The sequence below is a fragment of the Styela clava genome, chromosome 4 (assembly GCF_964204865.1).
Source record: "Styela clava chromosome 4, kaStyClav1.hap1.2, whole genome shotgun sequence".
Lineage (NCBI taxonomy): Eukaryota > Metazoa > Chordata > Ascidiacea > Stolidobranchia > Styelidae > Styela > Styela clava.
The window spans coordinates 9,642,213-9,657,074 of NC_135253.1; the positions used below are offsets into that span (position 1 = coordinate 9,642,213).

The 14,862-nt window shown below is 34.3% G+C and overlaps 2 protein-coding genes across 3 annotated transcripts; one reads left to right on the forward strand and one right to left on the reverse strand.

Moving 5' to 3' along the window:
* The first annotated feature begins 654 nt into the window (after positions 1 to 654).
* Positions 655 to 8,761, forward strand: LOC120326871 (solute carrier family 22 member 4-like). Of its 2 annotated transcripts, none has more exons than XM_078112238.1 (11): positions 655 to 923; positions 1,133 to 1,342; positions 1,418 to 1,518; positions 3,379 to 3,533; positions 3,607 to 3,778; positions 4,269 to 4,389; positions 4,473 to 4,588; positions 5,702 to 5,916; positions 6,383 to 6,565; positions 7,232 to 7,370; positions 7,466 to 8,761. In XM_078112238.1, the coding sequence occupies exons 1-11, from the start codon at positions 741 to 743 to the stop codon at positions 7,587 to 7,589; spliced, it is 1,719 nt and encodes a 572-aa protein (XP_077968364.1). In that variant the 5' UTR covers positions 655 to 740; the 3' UTR covers positions 7,590 to 8,761. The 2 variants fall into 2 exon arrangements, with proteins under 2 accessions (XP_077968364.1, XP_039249157.2); XM_039393223.2 differs by having other exon boundaries at positions 7,516 to 8,761.
* A 1,453-nt stretch (positions 8,762 to 10,214) lies between these two features.
* LOC144421964 (methyltransferase-like protein 27) lies at positions 10,215 to 10,847 on the reverse strand. The gene has a single exon (XM_078111602.1). It carries the CDS (start codon positions 10,845 to 10,847, stop codon positions 10,215 to 10,217), a length of 633 nt encoding a protein of 210 aa, XP_077967728.1.
* Positions 10,848 to 14,862: the final 4,015 nt, after the last annotated feature.

Sequence of the window (14,862 nt, forward strand, 5' to 3'; positions counted from 1 at the left end):
AAGCTTAAGCTAAACCAAGTTTTATTCTACTGACAGTATGCGTGTTTAACATTGTAGAAGAACATACATAGTTAAAGTAATTTGTGGTCTAAAGTCAGCGATTTATTGTTGCGGTAGTATAACAAATAAATGATAGAAATTGAATGAAAAATAAAGATTTAAAATTGACTAAAAACGTTCACTCCATACATAGTTTTACAGTATTATTTGAAACATATAAATTATTCGTTGGACTGAGCTAATTCGTTGCGTTTAAAGATGCTGATTTCGGTATTACTGAGACAAATAACGTCTTTGCCCTGAAACACTAGAACAAAGTGGAAATGCATCTTATATACATATTAGTATGAATATAACTTTGAGCTCACCGAGGAGCTTTGTGTTGTACCATAGTTTGCTTACTTTCTTCTGATCCATCACCTTTCCCGTGAACATCGAATGCTTCCATAACACAGTCGTGTGTCGGATACAGAATGTGCGTTCATATTTGAAAATTTGTTATTTGTTTTCATTTCAATGAGTTTAATTGAGTTTCTGGAGAATTTACTTCCTGAGCGTCGATGCACTAGAACTGTATATTACCTGCATCTAAAATGTATATACTATGTGTATTTTTTTAATAGAGTGAATATTTAAATTTAAACAATCATTATCATATGTACATTCTGATATTTCTAGATAAATCTTGTTCATTACAATAGCTATAGTTGACTTTAGTATACAATTTATGACATAAGAAAATGAATATCGACGAAGCATTCCATCAACTGGGGAAGTGGGGATGTTACCAAACTGTGATTTTTATCGTTGTGTCTGCCGCTTCTTTGCCAAATGCTTTTACGGGGTTGCAGTTTGCCATCATTCATTTCCAACCAAGCCATCGATGTAGATTATCTGATGAAATTGAAAGCATATTGAAAAACGTAAGTTCCGACATGTGACATACAACCATTAGCAAATCTTGTTATTAAGCAACGAATTTCATTTGTCCTAGGCTAGGACTAAACTTACGTTCCGGCAGAATTTATATTCAAAAATACCGAAATGTTACAAATTGCATACCAGTTTGACTTGGTATTTTTGTTTATTCACACACAAGCAACTTTGATAACTAATTGAATCTTTTTCTCAGAACTCAAGCAGTAATGAAAATCTGCTCGACTTTTTTATACCCATGGAACCCGATAATTATGGAAAGATAAGTAAAAGTAATTGCCACATGTATCAGAGAAATTATTCTACACTCTCTCTTATAAACCTCAATGAATCTGTTGACATCATACCATGTACAAATGGATATATATTTGATATGTTGCCGAATCATGATACTTCAGTTACTGAGGTATGTGATATTTATTTTAAATTGTACTTTTTGTATACTCAACTAAAATTTAAATTTCTATATTCTAATTTCCAGTTTGAAATGGTTTGCAACAATGATTGGAAAGCACCTTTAGCAATTACAGTTTTTCAATCGGGAGTGGCAAGTGGATCAATAGTTGGCATACTTGCTGACAGGTATATTCGTACATTTTCTGATTCGCCAATGAGCAATATATCGAAAATATTAACCACTCGAGGAATAACTTCATTTAAAGCAGGGGTGTGCAAACTGCGGCCCGCGGGCCAAATTCGGCCCGCAAAGAAAAATTGTGCGGCTCGCGGAGAGGTGTAAATTTTGAATGATGTGCCCGCGAAACAAGCTTCTAGATTAATTAATTTGGAAACTAGCGAGCAATGTCAATCTCCTTGCGCCGCGAAGCCTATACCAGTATACCTGAGTGTCACTGCATGTCATATCAGTGAGAATAGCTAGAAAGATCCAGTCTGAAAATACACAATGTTACAAAAGCTTGCGTCTACAGTAGAAACTCTACCTACAAAAAATTTAACTTACGAGAATTCTATTCGTAAAAATATGACCTTGGCTAACGTAAGATTTTTTACATACGAAAGGTCGAAAACGCGTGTAATGACATTTGTTTATTTTAGGTTAATTTAATGCAGTTCTTAAAGCACGGATGTCCAATTCGAATTTATTATTCGAATATCGCAAACTTCGATTATCGTTTTTCGTGTTTGTAAGAATACCGAATATGGCGCACATATCCCAGCGCCGCCGTCAACGCTTGGATTTAAAACATTTTACAATTATATATTCCATTTTTTATCGCAACCGGAGGCAGCACTGACTTGAAGTGCTTATTGCACGTCGAGAATGTTTTTGAATGAAAATATTTTACAAGTATTATCGTATATTTCAATTTTGTTGAGATAGTTTGTGCGCAAATTGTGTTGTAATTAATTGTTTTCATCTTTTCATTTCGATAGTGATCGAACGTGAGGGCAAATTTTATCATTTCTTGCAATTTAAAGCGTATAAATTAGCTCCTAAATATTATTTAGTTTCTATCGCGGCGTCGTTGATGACAATATCGTTCAGTTTAAGTTGATGGTATTAACTTTTAATCAAAAATAAAATCATAACGGCCGACATGAAATATTTAAATCAGCGCCGACTCGCAAAATAAAAGAAGATTTCCGATCTTAATTCTCTTTTATCGGCAGATGGGAATTTGGGAATTAGGTTCACTCATTTGATAATGACGATGATCGCGTAATTACATTTGCGTTTTCTGAATCAACGAATGGTGTTGTAAGCAATATAATAAGTCTGTGGTATCTGCCCTGCCACACGCCAATCAACTATCTGCCATCCCATTGGCATGTTTGTTTCCCGCGGGTACGTACAATAAGTCTCACTCAGTTTCAGTTGCGAATACGATGATAAGCATAACAGTTAAAACTAGAGAAAAAATAAATAAAACTGCAAAATAAAAAGAGTAAATTCTAATTTTGAATTTCATGTTCGTATGCTCATTTTTGTGCATTACGTTCTCTCTTAGATTTTGACTTTTATCGCTTGCTCTCACCGTCTCCGACTCCCCACGGTCTTTGCTTAGCCCAGTCATATTTATGTCCGAGTTTTGTGGGGGCTTGGAACGGATTGATGCATTTTCAGGTAAAGAGCGCCCATAATTACGTAATTTTCTACTTACGAAGGGGCTTGAAACAAATTAATTTCGTTCCAATTACGGAAACTCATTCGGAGGTAGAAATTTGCTTAGGGTACACATGGTAAGAAAAAAGAACATCAAAATACCTAATGAAAACTACAAATTTTTCGTATTCAAAGACTTTCGTAGGTAGAGTTTACAGGTGCGGCCCGCGGCTTCACCCAGTTATTTGTATTTGGCCCGCCTGTAAAAAAAGGTTGCGCACCCCTGATTAAAAGAACTGCTATGATTTCCTTTAATAGACTATGTGATGTAAATTATAACGTGTAATCGGTCATTAAAATATTGCCAAATTTCAAAGGTATGGTAGACGGCCGGTTTACTTGTTTGCCTCTTTGGCTCAGATAATATCCATGGGTATTACGGCTGCTTCTTGGGATTTCTATTCATATTTGGTTGCTGTTTATTTTGTTGGGATGACAGGACTCATCAATTTCGTTGTTGCTTTCGTACTAGGTAAGATTTATTTCTAAACGTGCATCAGTGTGTTTGTATTTTTGTATTAAATTTCACAATATTTTATTTATAGTGACCGAAGTAATATCGATTGAGTCAAGAAATTTTATGGCCGTTAGTTCAATGTATTCATTTTCCATTGGATATGCTATTGTTCCCTTGATTGGATATTATGCGCAAAACTGGCGTACTTACAATTGGGTATCCATGGTACTCAGTGTCTTTCTATATCTACCGGGCTACTGGTATGTATGTCTGTATTATGTAACACTTGGCAATTTATCACTCTTCCTACGCTAACTATGTCTATTGCTTTTGTTTTTATTTTAACATTCAGCTCTTCTTGTACTTAAACTCTTGTAAATGTATGATTGTTTGGAAGGAAACGTTAATTTCACTATTGACTGTTAATCCTCATTTCCCATATTTTTTAATATCACTTTTTTCAAGCAATATGATGTCGGGAGAATGTTTCATCTTTCTTGCATCTTAGTTATCAGTAAACCGTACATTGGTACCATGCCTACTTTTCATTCTTGCTTCTTAATCCAGTTTCAAATTTAAAACAAAACCCCAGCATTAAAATCGTCAAATTTAGTTTTCTTTACACAATAACTTAAACATTACTAAAAAAACAATTCTTATAAAAGTAGCGATTTACAACATGACCTCAGATTAACTCTAAAATCATCACAATGCTTTTCCTTTTTTGCATATTTTCATAATATCTTGCAGGTTGTTTCCCGAATCACCACGTTGGCTATCAACAGTTGGTAGAACAAATGCTGCGATCGCAGGATTGAACAAAATGGCAAAAATGAACCGAAAGAAGGTCAATTTCGAAAGATTGAGAAAAGTACTGCAGTTTATTATTTTCTTATTACTAATCTATTAACGCCTCAGAAGCTCGTTTGCACAAAACTTTGTACTTTAATTAAGACACATACAGCTGGTTCTCGTGAAATAACGGCATCACCCTCAGGGCTAATAGAGACGCTTCGCATAATTTTCAAATCTACATTAACCTACAGATTCCTATCAGCTTTTTTTGCATGGTAAGTAAAATATTTTGTATATATAAATTGATGAATAAAATTTGAATAATTTTACGCCGAGCAATATTTGAAATTGATAACTGCGGTAAAAGTATATTCCAATCACTACCTACCGTATTGTCATTGCGTCCGAAGATGGAAGTCCAAGCAGAAATTAAAAACAGGATTTTTGCAGAAACGTCATTGATGTCACCACATCACTTTTAATTCACTGATAGAAAGTTTTATTTCCATTGTTGCTACCACTTTTTCTTCTGCTCATCCCGGGATACCATATAATTTTATTATTTTAATTTACATTGGAAAATCCATGACATGGTAAAATGGCTTCTCTTTATAACTTATCATTCCCTATCCCACTGTACCTTTATACCTTTCTAATCTTCTGGCTGAAATGCAACCATAATAGGTTTTGTGGAAATGCTTTTTATTAATTTTTTTTTATTTTTTTTTTGAAACTTCATTGTTTTTGGCTGAATCCAGAATTTCAAAAAAAACCTTATAATAGTGAGTCATTTGATACATACCTTTATTATCATATTTCGCCAAAACCTGTAGGGTCACATTTTGGCCAGAACAGCCATAGACCACTTATAACACTGTCGCCCTTGAGTGGTGCATACCATATATGTACACACCCTTTAAACTTGACCATTCCCGCGTTTTATAGTATGTGGTATCATCACTCAATGGTATTGTACATTCATCCAAATTCTTAATTTTTTTTTTTTTTAGAAAATTTTTTTATTACTATATTCATATGCATTGTGTTTCATGTTGTGTTGTGTCTCTATTTATAGATGTTGTTTTGTCTAACAAACTCCTTTGTACAAACAGTTTTGTACACTCCACCCATATCCCTGTTACCGCATCCACCCACCCTCCTCGCACAACTGCCTGTATAAAGGACCATATTGTACATATTTGATTTACCCTATTAAAATTTATATAAATCAAAGGGGTGTATGCCGCACATCTGTGTTTTAGGCCAATATGGTCTTGTGCATACATCCCGTCTTCAGTATCTATAAGTACTTACTCTTTTATATTGCTTTTACGAGACGAATAAACATACATACTACATAATATTAATTTGCTTTATTTTTTCTCAAGGTTCGTGACAGGTCACGTTTACTATGCAATAGCGTTTCACTCGAAAAGCTTCAGTGATGATCGCTACCTGAATATATTGTATTGCGCATTTGCTGACTTTCCCGCATATCTTTGTGGTTATTATGCTGTTAACATGATCGGTCGCCCTAGATCCACTACTTTTTTTCTGCTAACTTGTGGAGTTTTCACCATTATTTTACCATATTTACCTGAAGGTTAGATTTTTGCCATATTTTTACGAATAAATACTTTTACCTAGTTAGCTGTTTTAAACGTTCCACTGTTGGCAGCATTCACACGGCGGGCTGCGTTCTTGTTTGGAAAATAATCAATTTGCAACGAATCTTGCGCAAAAACAAAACGATTTCCAACTTTATATTCCCAAATATGAAATATATGTAATTAAACCTGCGTATGAAATCAACTATGCAATGTTTCGATTTAATGATGAATGATGATGATCGTATCTAAGTTTTGGTTGTTGCGAAGCACGTGGCATGACAAAGATTATTGTCAGTTATATTGGTACTCAATGAGCATTTCGTCACGCAACACATATATGTGTATAGTTCAAGACGTTCAGTTTATCTCGATTGAAAACTGTTTGCTTCAGTTAGCATATTGAAGTATCTAAAAGAAAGTCTTTACTGAATTTATTATTACAATATTTGTCAAGTTTAGAACTATCCACGCTCAGAACAATAATCTCAATAATCGGGAAAGGTGCCGTAAGTGCAGTATTTTATATCATCTTCTTGAGCACGTCCGAAATAGCTCCCACTCCACAAAGAAGTGCATCAATGAGCATAGCATCTTTCTGTAGTCGTGTTGGGGCGTTCATCGCGCCATTTGTGATGTTTCTGAGTAAGTACAGCAAGATCGTAAGTGTATGATGATGTTTTCCGAAATTCGACTTGGTTCAGATTTTCATTATACAGTATATAGTTTTTGTAGTTCTGAATTAACATGATCTTTTCTTATAATATTTTTGTCTGTCCGACGTTTGGACGTAGGGTAGCGTAGCGCAACGCTAGCTTATTTACTGAAGGTGAATGCGTTATTTTGTTTGTTTCGTTGTTTCCCGCTAACATTGTTAGCTAACGTTTCCCATGTAAAATCAATTCTAATTGGCCCTGTTCGGACGTTCACGTGAATGTAACATTGAACAACGTCTTTTTGAAGGTGGTATCTACAGAAAAGCATGCTTAGGCGAATAGGTAAATCTCAATGCTTGAAAACGACAGACTATTTCATTATTCTTTATTTCTTTTGTTGGACATAAAAAAATCTAAATTCGGATCATGTGTATCGGTAGCGTCTATTTCTTTCTATTTTTCGAACTGAACCCGATATTTAGACAAAGAATATGCGCATGAACTCTCGATGACAATATGGTCAATGAAGACAGCAGGGATGGCTTTAAATGTAGGCCTATGTAGTAAAAGGCGTCCAACTTTGAAGTCAAAAAAATATGGTAACCCTACTTTTTAAGCACTGTAAGTAACAGAACACGCAATTTGATTTTAACAGGTAAAATTGAATACTCCGTACCTTATTGGATAATGGGTACGATAACTATTTTGAGTGGAACTATTGGTATCATTTGCATTCCGGAAACACTGGGAGTGAAAATGCCAGATACAATCCAGCAAGCTGAGAATAACAAAAGGTATCTGATTTTGATCTGCTTTGGTATTCATAATGAGTGTCATTTGTAATATATTTACAATAAGTAAAGTTATATTGAAGATTGCTTGATTCCAGCCGATGTGGTAGATTGGACTTCAAACCAAATTTTGACAAATATTCCACAGATTCTATGGATTCAATATATTTAAAAAATTCACGCCAACTACACATCGTAATCGAAGGGATGAGAACTATCTGATGAAAAAATTGACAACTTCGTAAATGATTGCCGTCGTGATATATTTGCTTCGAACTATTTGAGTTTGAAAGTTTGAGGACACAGTGGTTTGGATATTGGCCATATTGTACGTCATCTGAGGAATCAGAAATAAATTCTTTAAACATTTTCAAAATTGGCACTCAAATTATTTCAATGAATCATGCGGTGCATAATTTTGAAATCATATTTGTGTTGTAGATTTGATGATAAATGTACTAACTTATATTTATGTAAAGTGTGAATTACTTCTGCACGAAATGCATTCATTGCGAAGTGCTTATAAAAAAACAATCACTGTCTCATTTCTGGATATATTTTGAAAATGAATACGAGTCGCTACGTAATCGAGCAATCAAACTGTTGTACGTAAATTTAGCCACTAACGTAGGAGAAAAAACTTTAAACAAAGAAAAAAAATCGAATGGACGCCGCTGCAGAGCTACGTGTTGCAGAAACTTTTTTGATGCCTCGTTTTCCTCTTATATTGGAAAGAATACAGCAGCAATATACTCACTAATTGTATTTGTACGTGATATGACATGTAAAATGTGTGTTTTACCTAGAAACAGAGTGAATGCCCGGCATTGTATTTATTCCTCAAATATATTTTATTTTTTTTCCCTAGAAATATAGTGAAAACCGATGTAAGAAATGTTTCCTCATTTTAATTATGGGCACTAGGTTGTGTTCCAGAAAAGTGTTTCGTAATATCTATTTTTTGCAACCATGCCAGTTCCGCGATAATCATTCAATCTTATAAGCGTAGTACATTCGTATTCAGCTAAATGGAGTGATAATTATCCAAAATTTGACACTAATGATTAATTTCATGTATTATTCCCATGGTTAATACATGAGGAGTCTCAATATGTATTCTATTGAGCCAACTTGGCTTTATATTCTGACCAATAATCTGGCATATGTAAATTCTCCCGCACGCCGCTCTCTTCTTTCTGAGTTTTTAGTGAGCGCACCTCTGTTTCTTAAGCTCCGGAATTTGTCAATTTGTAAGTCGTATTTTTCATGTTTGTTTTATTTATTTAGTCAATATTTCGAGTGATTTCATAAATTAGATTAAATTGTGTGTAATTACTGGAATAAACTGACTCATCGATGTTCATTACTAATGCGATAATGCAATAAAGTCAAAACAACAAATGTTGGATGAACTATTTGGGATCGGGCTCTTCAAGTATTTCTGGTGTTACTCGCACATTGGATTACACGATATCACTCCACATGATAGTTAGGTGATAGCACCGTTTATTACCTACAACCGATCTTATATTACGCAATAATACCTTATTATGTTTAACTCATTTAAAATTTTGCCGGTCCGTGAGTTCATTTTATTCCATTTTACCGGTCTTCTAGGATGAAAGGATTGAGATCCAATACTCTCTTCTTCATTGCAGTGTTTTATATCTCGTTATTTTGTGCGATTAATTTTATATCACTTTATATCTTTTACGGAGACTAGAAAGAAATTTAACTGGAATTGATTTACAATTTTTTTACTAATGTGCATTAGCATCATGTATGCATTATTGCTCGAGTGTCTTCTCTCGAGTGTCTCAAAATATATAACGACCAATAGTCGAGCATATCACTTCCGTCAATTAGGAAAATATTTTCTTTATTTTTCACAAGTGCCATTTGCGGTGAAACTTCAATTACTATACTGGACGCAGAACGAATCTGTTTTTATTGTTGAGATAATATGTTTGAATACCAATACCCTATCACTTTCGAATTTAAACAATTTGAAAATAACAAGTTTTTAGGAGGCCATGATTTTGGTATTGTATTTTGCTAGATATTCGCTGTTCATGTCAAACTTCAATGATTTTTAAAATGCGCCACCCCGTGCCTAATCGGCTTTTAATCAATTTTGGAAGTTTTTGCTGTATCACATTATCTAGTAATTACGATATCTTCAACTACATAATCTATATTAATCTTTTTAAAACGAGGGATCGTACCATGCTGAAGTGCATTTTCCAATGATTCCGATTTCATCTAACTAACCAAACTTATTTTACTGCAATTCAGAATATTTGGCCTGAAGGTTTACTTCACATGTGAGGATACCATTAATATTTATTTATTTTATTGTGATATTGCGTTTGAATTCTCTTACCTGGTGACAAGGTCTCTCATATTAAGGAACTGTTGTGTACGATAAGAACCCTATAGATCGAACTCTATAGTAAAATAGTAGATCTGTAGGTACAGAAAGAAATTCTCAAATAAATGGACACAAAAGTTCAATGACTGCTGCGATGTCATAATTATTTCAGAAAAATAATTTGTTGCAATAAAATGTCATAAACGCGATCCCATTATTTTTGAAAAAAATAGAAACATTTCGGGCGAATTATTAGACCTCCTGGAGCTCAGAAATAAAATAAAACAAAATTAAAAGCACTCCCGCTACTCATTCTACTTCCAAAAAATGTGATTCAATCTATTAATACGGCGAAAAGCATTTATTCACAAACTAATACTTCCTAACAACAACATCGCATGAACACAAAACAATTACATAACACAATGAAATTGTACCAAATACTGACACACATGCAAGTACTGTCCTGTGGTCATTCATTTTTTTTTGTAACAATAAATACAACAGGGGAAAGTTGAAGACGAATCGTCTTTCTTGAAATTCTCTGGTACAGCATCTTCACCTGCTTTAAATGTATCCTCATTCACATACACTTCAAGTTCTTCAATTCTTCCAGAAATAATCAGAGATTTTAAGACCTCATCAACGACTTTTTCCACTTCCACATTGTATTTACCTTTAGTTAAAGCAAACACCATTATTCCCCCTGATGTCAAAACATCCAAGAAATCTATCAAGAGCTCAGGATCCAGATGGTTCTTGGTTATCCCCCCAGCACATAGTATTGCATCATATTTTAGGCCACGACTTGCCATAATTGGCTTTCCGGGTGATAAAAATTGGGTAAATAATTCATCGTATATCTCCTTTTGCCGCGCAAGCTCAAGCATTTTTTGACTGCCATCAATTCCATGAAGTAGTCCCTTGAAGGCTTTGTTTCGCAATAATGTTCCGACGAGTCCAGTGCCACAAGCAACGTCTAGCAATTTTATGGATTTATCACAACTCAAATATTTTAGCGCAATTCTCACAGTTTGGACTGGAGCGCTATAATTTACAACTTCCATATCGGTATCGTATTTTGCGGCCCATGTATTATAGGCCTCCATTAAGCCTTCTTCGTCATTGTGTTCAAATACGATATTGCACTTTTCTAAAACCAGCGAAGCCTTGTTTTCCATTGGTAGCAATAGCTCGTAGAAATTTTACCGAAAATAATTCTGCGTATAAATCCTATATAAACTCAATAATTCAAAGCCGATGCTATATGGAGATAAAAACAAAATATATACTAACAATTTCATCATGAGTTACAACTGGAAAGATAGAATAATTCATCTTAATTTTCTGTAAACTAATTGATATAACGGTGAATGGATACTTCCACATCCGTTTCTACTTTTGAAATCTTCTGATAGGATAATTCCATACCGCGGTGAACTGTTTGTTTGGAAGTCTCACGCGCTTCGTCGCGTTCACGCAAGGTAATAAGTGACCTATTCCTAATTTTTAACTTTTTGCCCCTTGAACAAAAAAGAAAGTGAGAGCGCCGTTACAGATTATAATAACGTTGCAATTGATATTGTCATTTTTAGATGAATCTGATCGATTAAAGTGTTCATTCAATGCTTTTTAACCGTATGTACTTAAATCCAAGATTATACCATTTCAGATATATATAGCGTATGCAAAGGAAAACAGTATACAAGGGCACACTGTTGCGGTATTTGTTAATCATTCATCCGTATCCCGCTTTGCATACATATATCTCATATGCGATTGGTTCGCGTTCGACATAGGGATTGTCGCATGGATGAAATTTTGTGAAGTTTGTAAACGAATACAAAATATTTGAAGCGACCGCATACGAACCGAAGTGAGATGCAAAGAGAAAAATCCTATTTTGAAGAAATGCGACACAATATAGGTAAAATCCAACGCCAATTTATTCGGTTTCATGCATAATATTTGCGCGTAAATGAGAATACATTTAAAGTGAGTTCGAAATTATCATTGTAGTGTATTTTCCTAGATTTGAATGTTTTGTGGCTCTCGAAACGATGCTAAAATGTCCTTCAAAATAAACGACGGTTGGCAACCGTATTCATACATCAAATTAGTTCAGAACCAAAGACCACTGTACAGGTGAGAAAACAAATTTACAAAACCAGGCACCATTGTGCGATTTTGAAGTCCTGGGTTGTAAATGACGAAAATATGCAGCCAAGATGTGCAGTATAATTCAGCATCTCCCTACAGACATTTTAACGTGTTATCAAATTGTATCAAGATGCGATGATAAGTTGTTCTTGTCAAGTTGAAAGTTTTTGCACTTTTAAGTTATTCGAATTTTATGGTAGTAATTCGATTATCTTACCAAAATTTTTAATTTTTACAAAATTGTCAATATTCCAACCTAACAAGCATAAAAAATCAAACTATGTCAAAACAATTTTTAATTTCGATACGTTTTCAAATTAGCCTTCTATTTGAATTCAGACTCTTGCCGTCGGGACCATAAAAGTTTGTAATAATTCGATTACCTTACCAAATTCTTCAATTTTCACAAAATTGGCCAAATTCAAACTTCAAAAAATTTGAAAATTAGCACGATACCACCGTACTTTGTTACTTGCATAAAATTTTTGTATTGGTGTTGTCCTCAGCGGTGAATTCGAAGTCTTTCCCTCAAGACCGAAAAAGTTTCAAAAGAATTTTTAATGAAAGCAAATTACATCATTGAGAATATAAACGAAAATAAATTCTGAATCGAAGATTGCTCTCACTCATCACGACTTTTGGTTATTATATATTGTGGTAGTTTCCCCTACTATTCCCTTAATGTTCGATAGTATTTGTGTACAGTGGGAATTATTTTTTAATGGAAACGAAGTGGTCATATAGATCTATAGTTTTCTTCTCGATGTTATTGTTGTTGTAAAAAAACTTATTTTTCTTTAATAGCAACTTTCTAGAGACAACAAGGTTTGCCGGCATTCCCGAGTACGTCATCAGACGGTAAAAACCGGTTCTATGGATTCGGCATCCCGTATGAGGTATGAAACTTTGAAACCTGATATCCTTTCGACATGTTTCACAACGCATGAAAGATAACGTTCAAGACTAATTAAAATTCTCAAATTTGAATAAATATTGCGATTACCCTATAAAAATCGGCAAAATTAAAAAGCCTGAGGAATTTCTGCGATGCTTCTAAGCTAAATAATAAAAAAAAACTTCCATTTGTTCTCGATGGTACCATTAGATCAGGGGTCGGAAAACTACTGCCCGCGGCCCAAATCCGGCCCGCGGAACAATATAATCTGGCCCGCGACGCTTCACTGAATTATATTAACAAGACAACTGTATTGACGATTATATTCTTTACGTAACAGAATTTGTTTTGAGACACTAAATTATATTATAACCTAACAAGTATATAATTCCCAATCACTCGTTTAATGAGCCTGTTAATTGATTATAATTAGACAAATGGCAACAGAACGTAAACAAATTGATGCTGAGTGCAAATGATTTAATGGCGCAGAAAATATCCAAATGTCTTCGCGCGCTGCTTGAAATTTAACTGAAATCTGTGTGAAAAAATGTGATTCATTGGCCATTTTCTCGGTTTGCCGACCCCTGCATTAGATTGAATTTATAATGCACCAGTCAAATTTTATAAGTAAGCAATTTTCTTCTAAGATTTCCGTCGTCGTCACATTTCCGCTGCGCAATAAATGATACGCACGATGATACGCAATAAATTTTTGAAACATCGTTTGTATATGACCTCATTATGCTCTACTCGAAATTAAAATATGGAACATAATTAAGGCTGGCCAGACGCGAACAATGAATATGCCAAACCAAAAACCTGATAAAAGTCCGACTAAACACTGAACACAACTTTCGTATTATACCACAATTAGAGTAAAATGTCTATAGAAGTATACTATTCCAAATAAACCCTGAAGATAGAAGAGAGTAATTAGGAATTCCTTTTAATGAAATATCTCTTTTAATAAAATGAAACGAAAACAATTGCAAATCACAGAAATAAAATAAGAACCAAAGTATCGTTGCTATAAAAGTTATTGTCGGTAATATTTCTCGCTTACGAGCATACAAAGAGTTGAGGCTTAAAAATAGTTTACACCTATCAAGTCATCTTAGTTATGTGATACCTATCAATTGGTCTTGGTAATATCAACCAAGCCCAATTCTAGCTTAAGGGCCGTTACATCCGTAGTCGTTTATGGCCGCCCTCATTCGTGGGGAGAATAATATTATTTTACCATTTATTGTCTGAACTTGTATACAAAATTCTAAACGAAAACTGTTTTCGTTATATAGTTTTATTATTTTCCTGATATTCATAAAAATACCCTTACTATTTGAAAATTCCGTTGAATTTACACCCGACGGACTGATTTTTCGCTTTGTTGGAAAAACGATGAAATGATACTCTGGAAATTAGTTACCCTTTTTCGCTCACCAATACATAGACTCAAATTCGTGTTATGAAGTACGCCTTTCGCAAGAAAAAGATCAACCGAGTTGTTTTGGACTAGCACGGATTTTTCACTATCAAAGACAAAGTTCCCTGCCTTAATTGACGATTTCGAATATATATCAATAATTTGCTGACAATCAATGTCAATAGCATTGCAAAAATTTATTATGTAATTCTGAATATATATATCTTCCGAAACCGAACCCTGCTTCCAAGAGCCAAGACTGTCGTTATCTTCACATAAGTTCAATTTTCTTGAAAGTTCTAAAACATACTATTCTACTAGTGTTGGATATCTGAGTGGATTTTCTAGATAGGTTTTAGTAGAACCTGCACTGAGCCAGTCATCTCCGTTGCGGTCAAACGTTTGAATAACGTTCAACGGTTCAGGCTTCAATTTGAAAATCTATTTCCGGTTGGCAGATTCGCTGCAACAATCAACTGCATTTTCCTCAACAATCAATTTGACGGGTTCGTTTTAATCGATATGCTAATATGGAATTCGCCAAATAACTGGTAAAACATGATGAATAATTTTATTTGAAAGTTCAAAGTTTGTCAATACCAAAAGTACTAGCGTATGTTGCTAAAGTACACATAGTTCTTAA

Coding starts and splice junctions, on each gene's coding strand:
- LOC120326871 (XM_078112238.1), top strand. CDS start 741: ATGAATATCGACGAAGCATTCCATCAACTGGGGAAGTGGGGATGTTAC. Junction 1,343..1,417: donor ATGATACTTCAGTTACTGAG/GTATGTGATATT, acceptor TCTAATTTCCAG/TTTGAAATGGTTTGCAACAA. Junction 3,779..4,268: donor CTATATCTACCGGGCTACTG/GTATGTATGTCT, acceptor AATATCTTGCAG/GTTGTTTCCCGAATCACCAC.
- LOC144421964 (XM_078111602.1), bottom strand. CDS start 10,847: ATGGAGGCCTATAATACATGGGCCGCAAAATACGATACCGATATGGAA.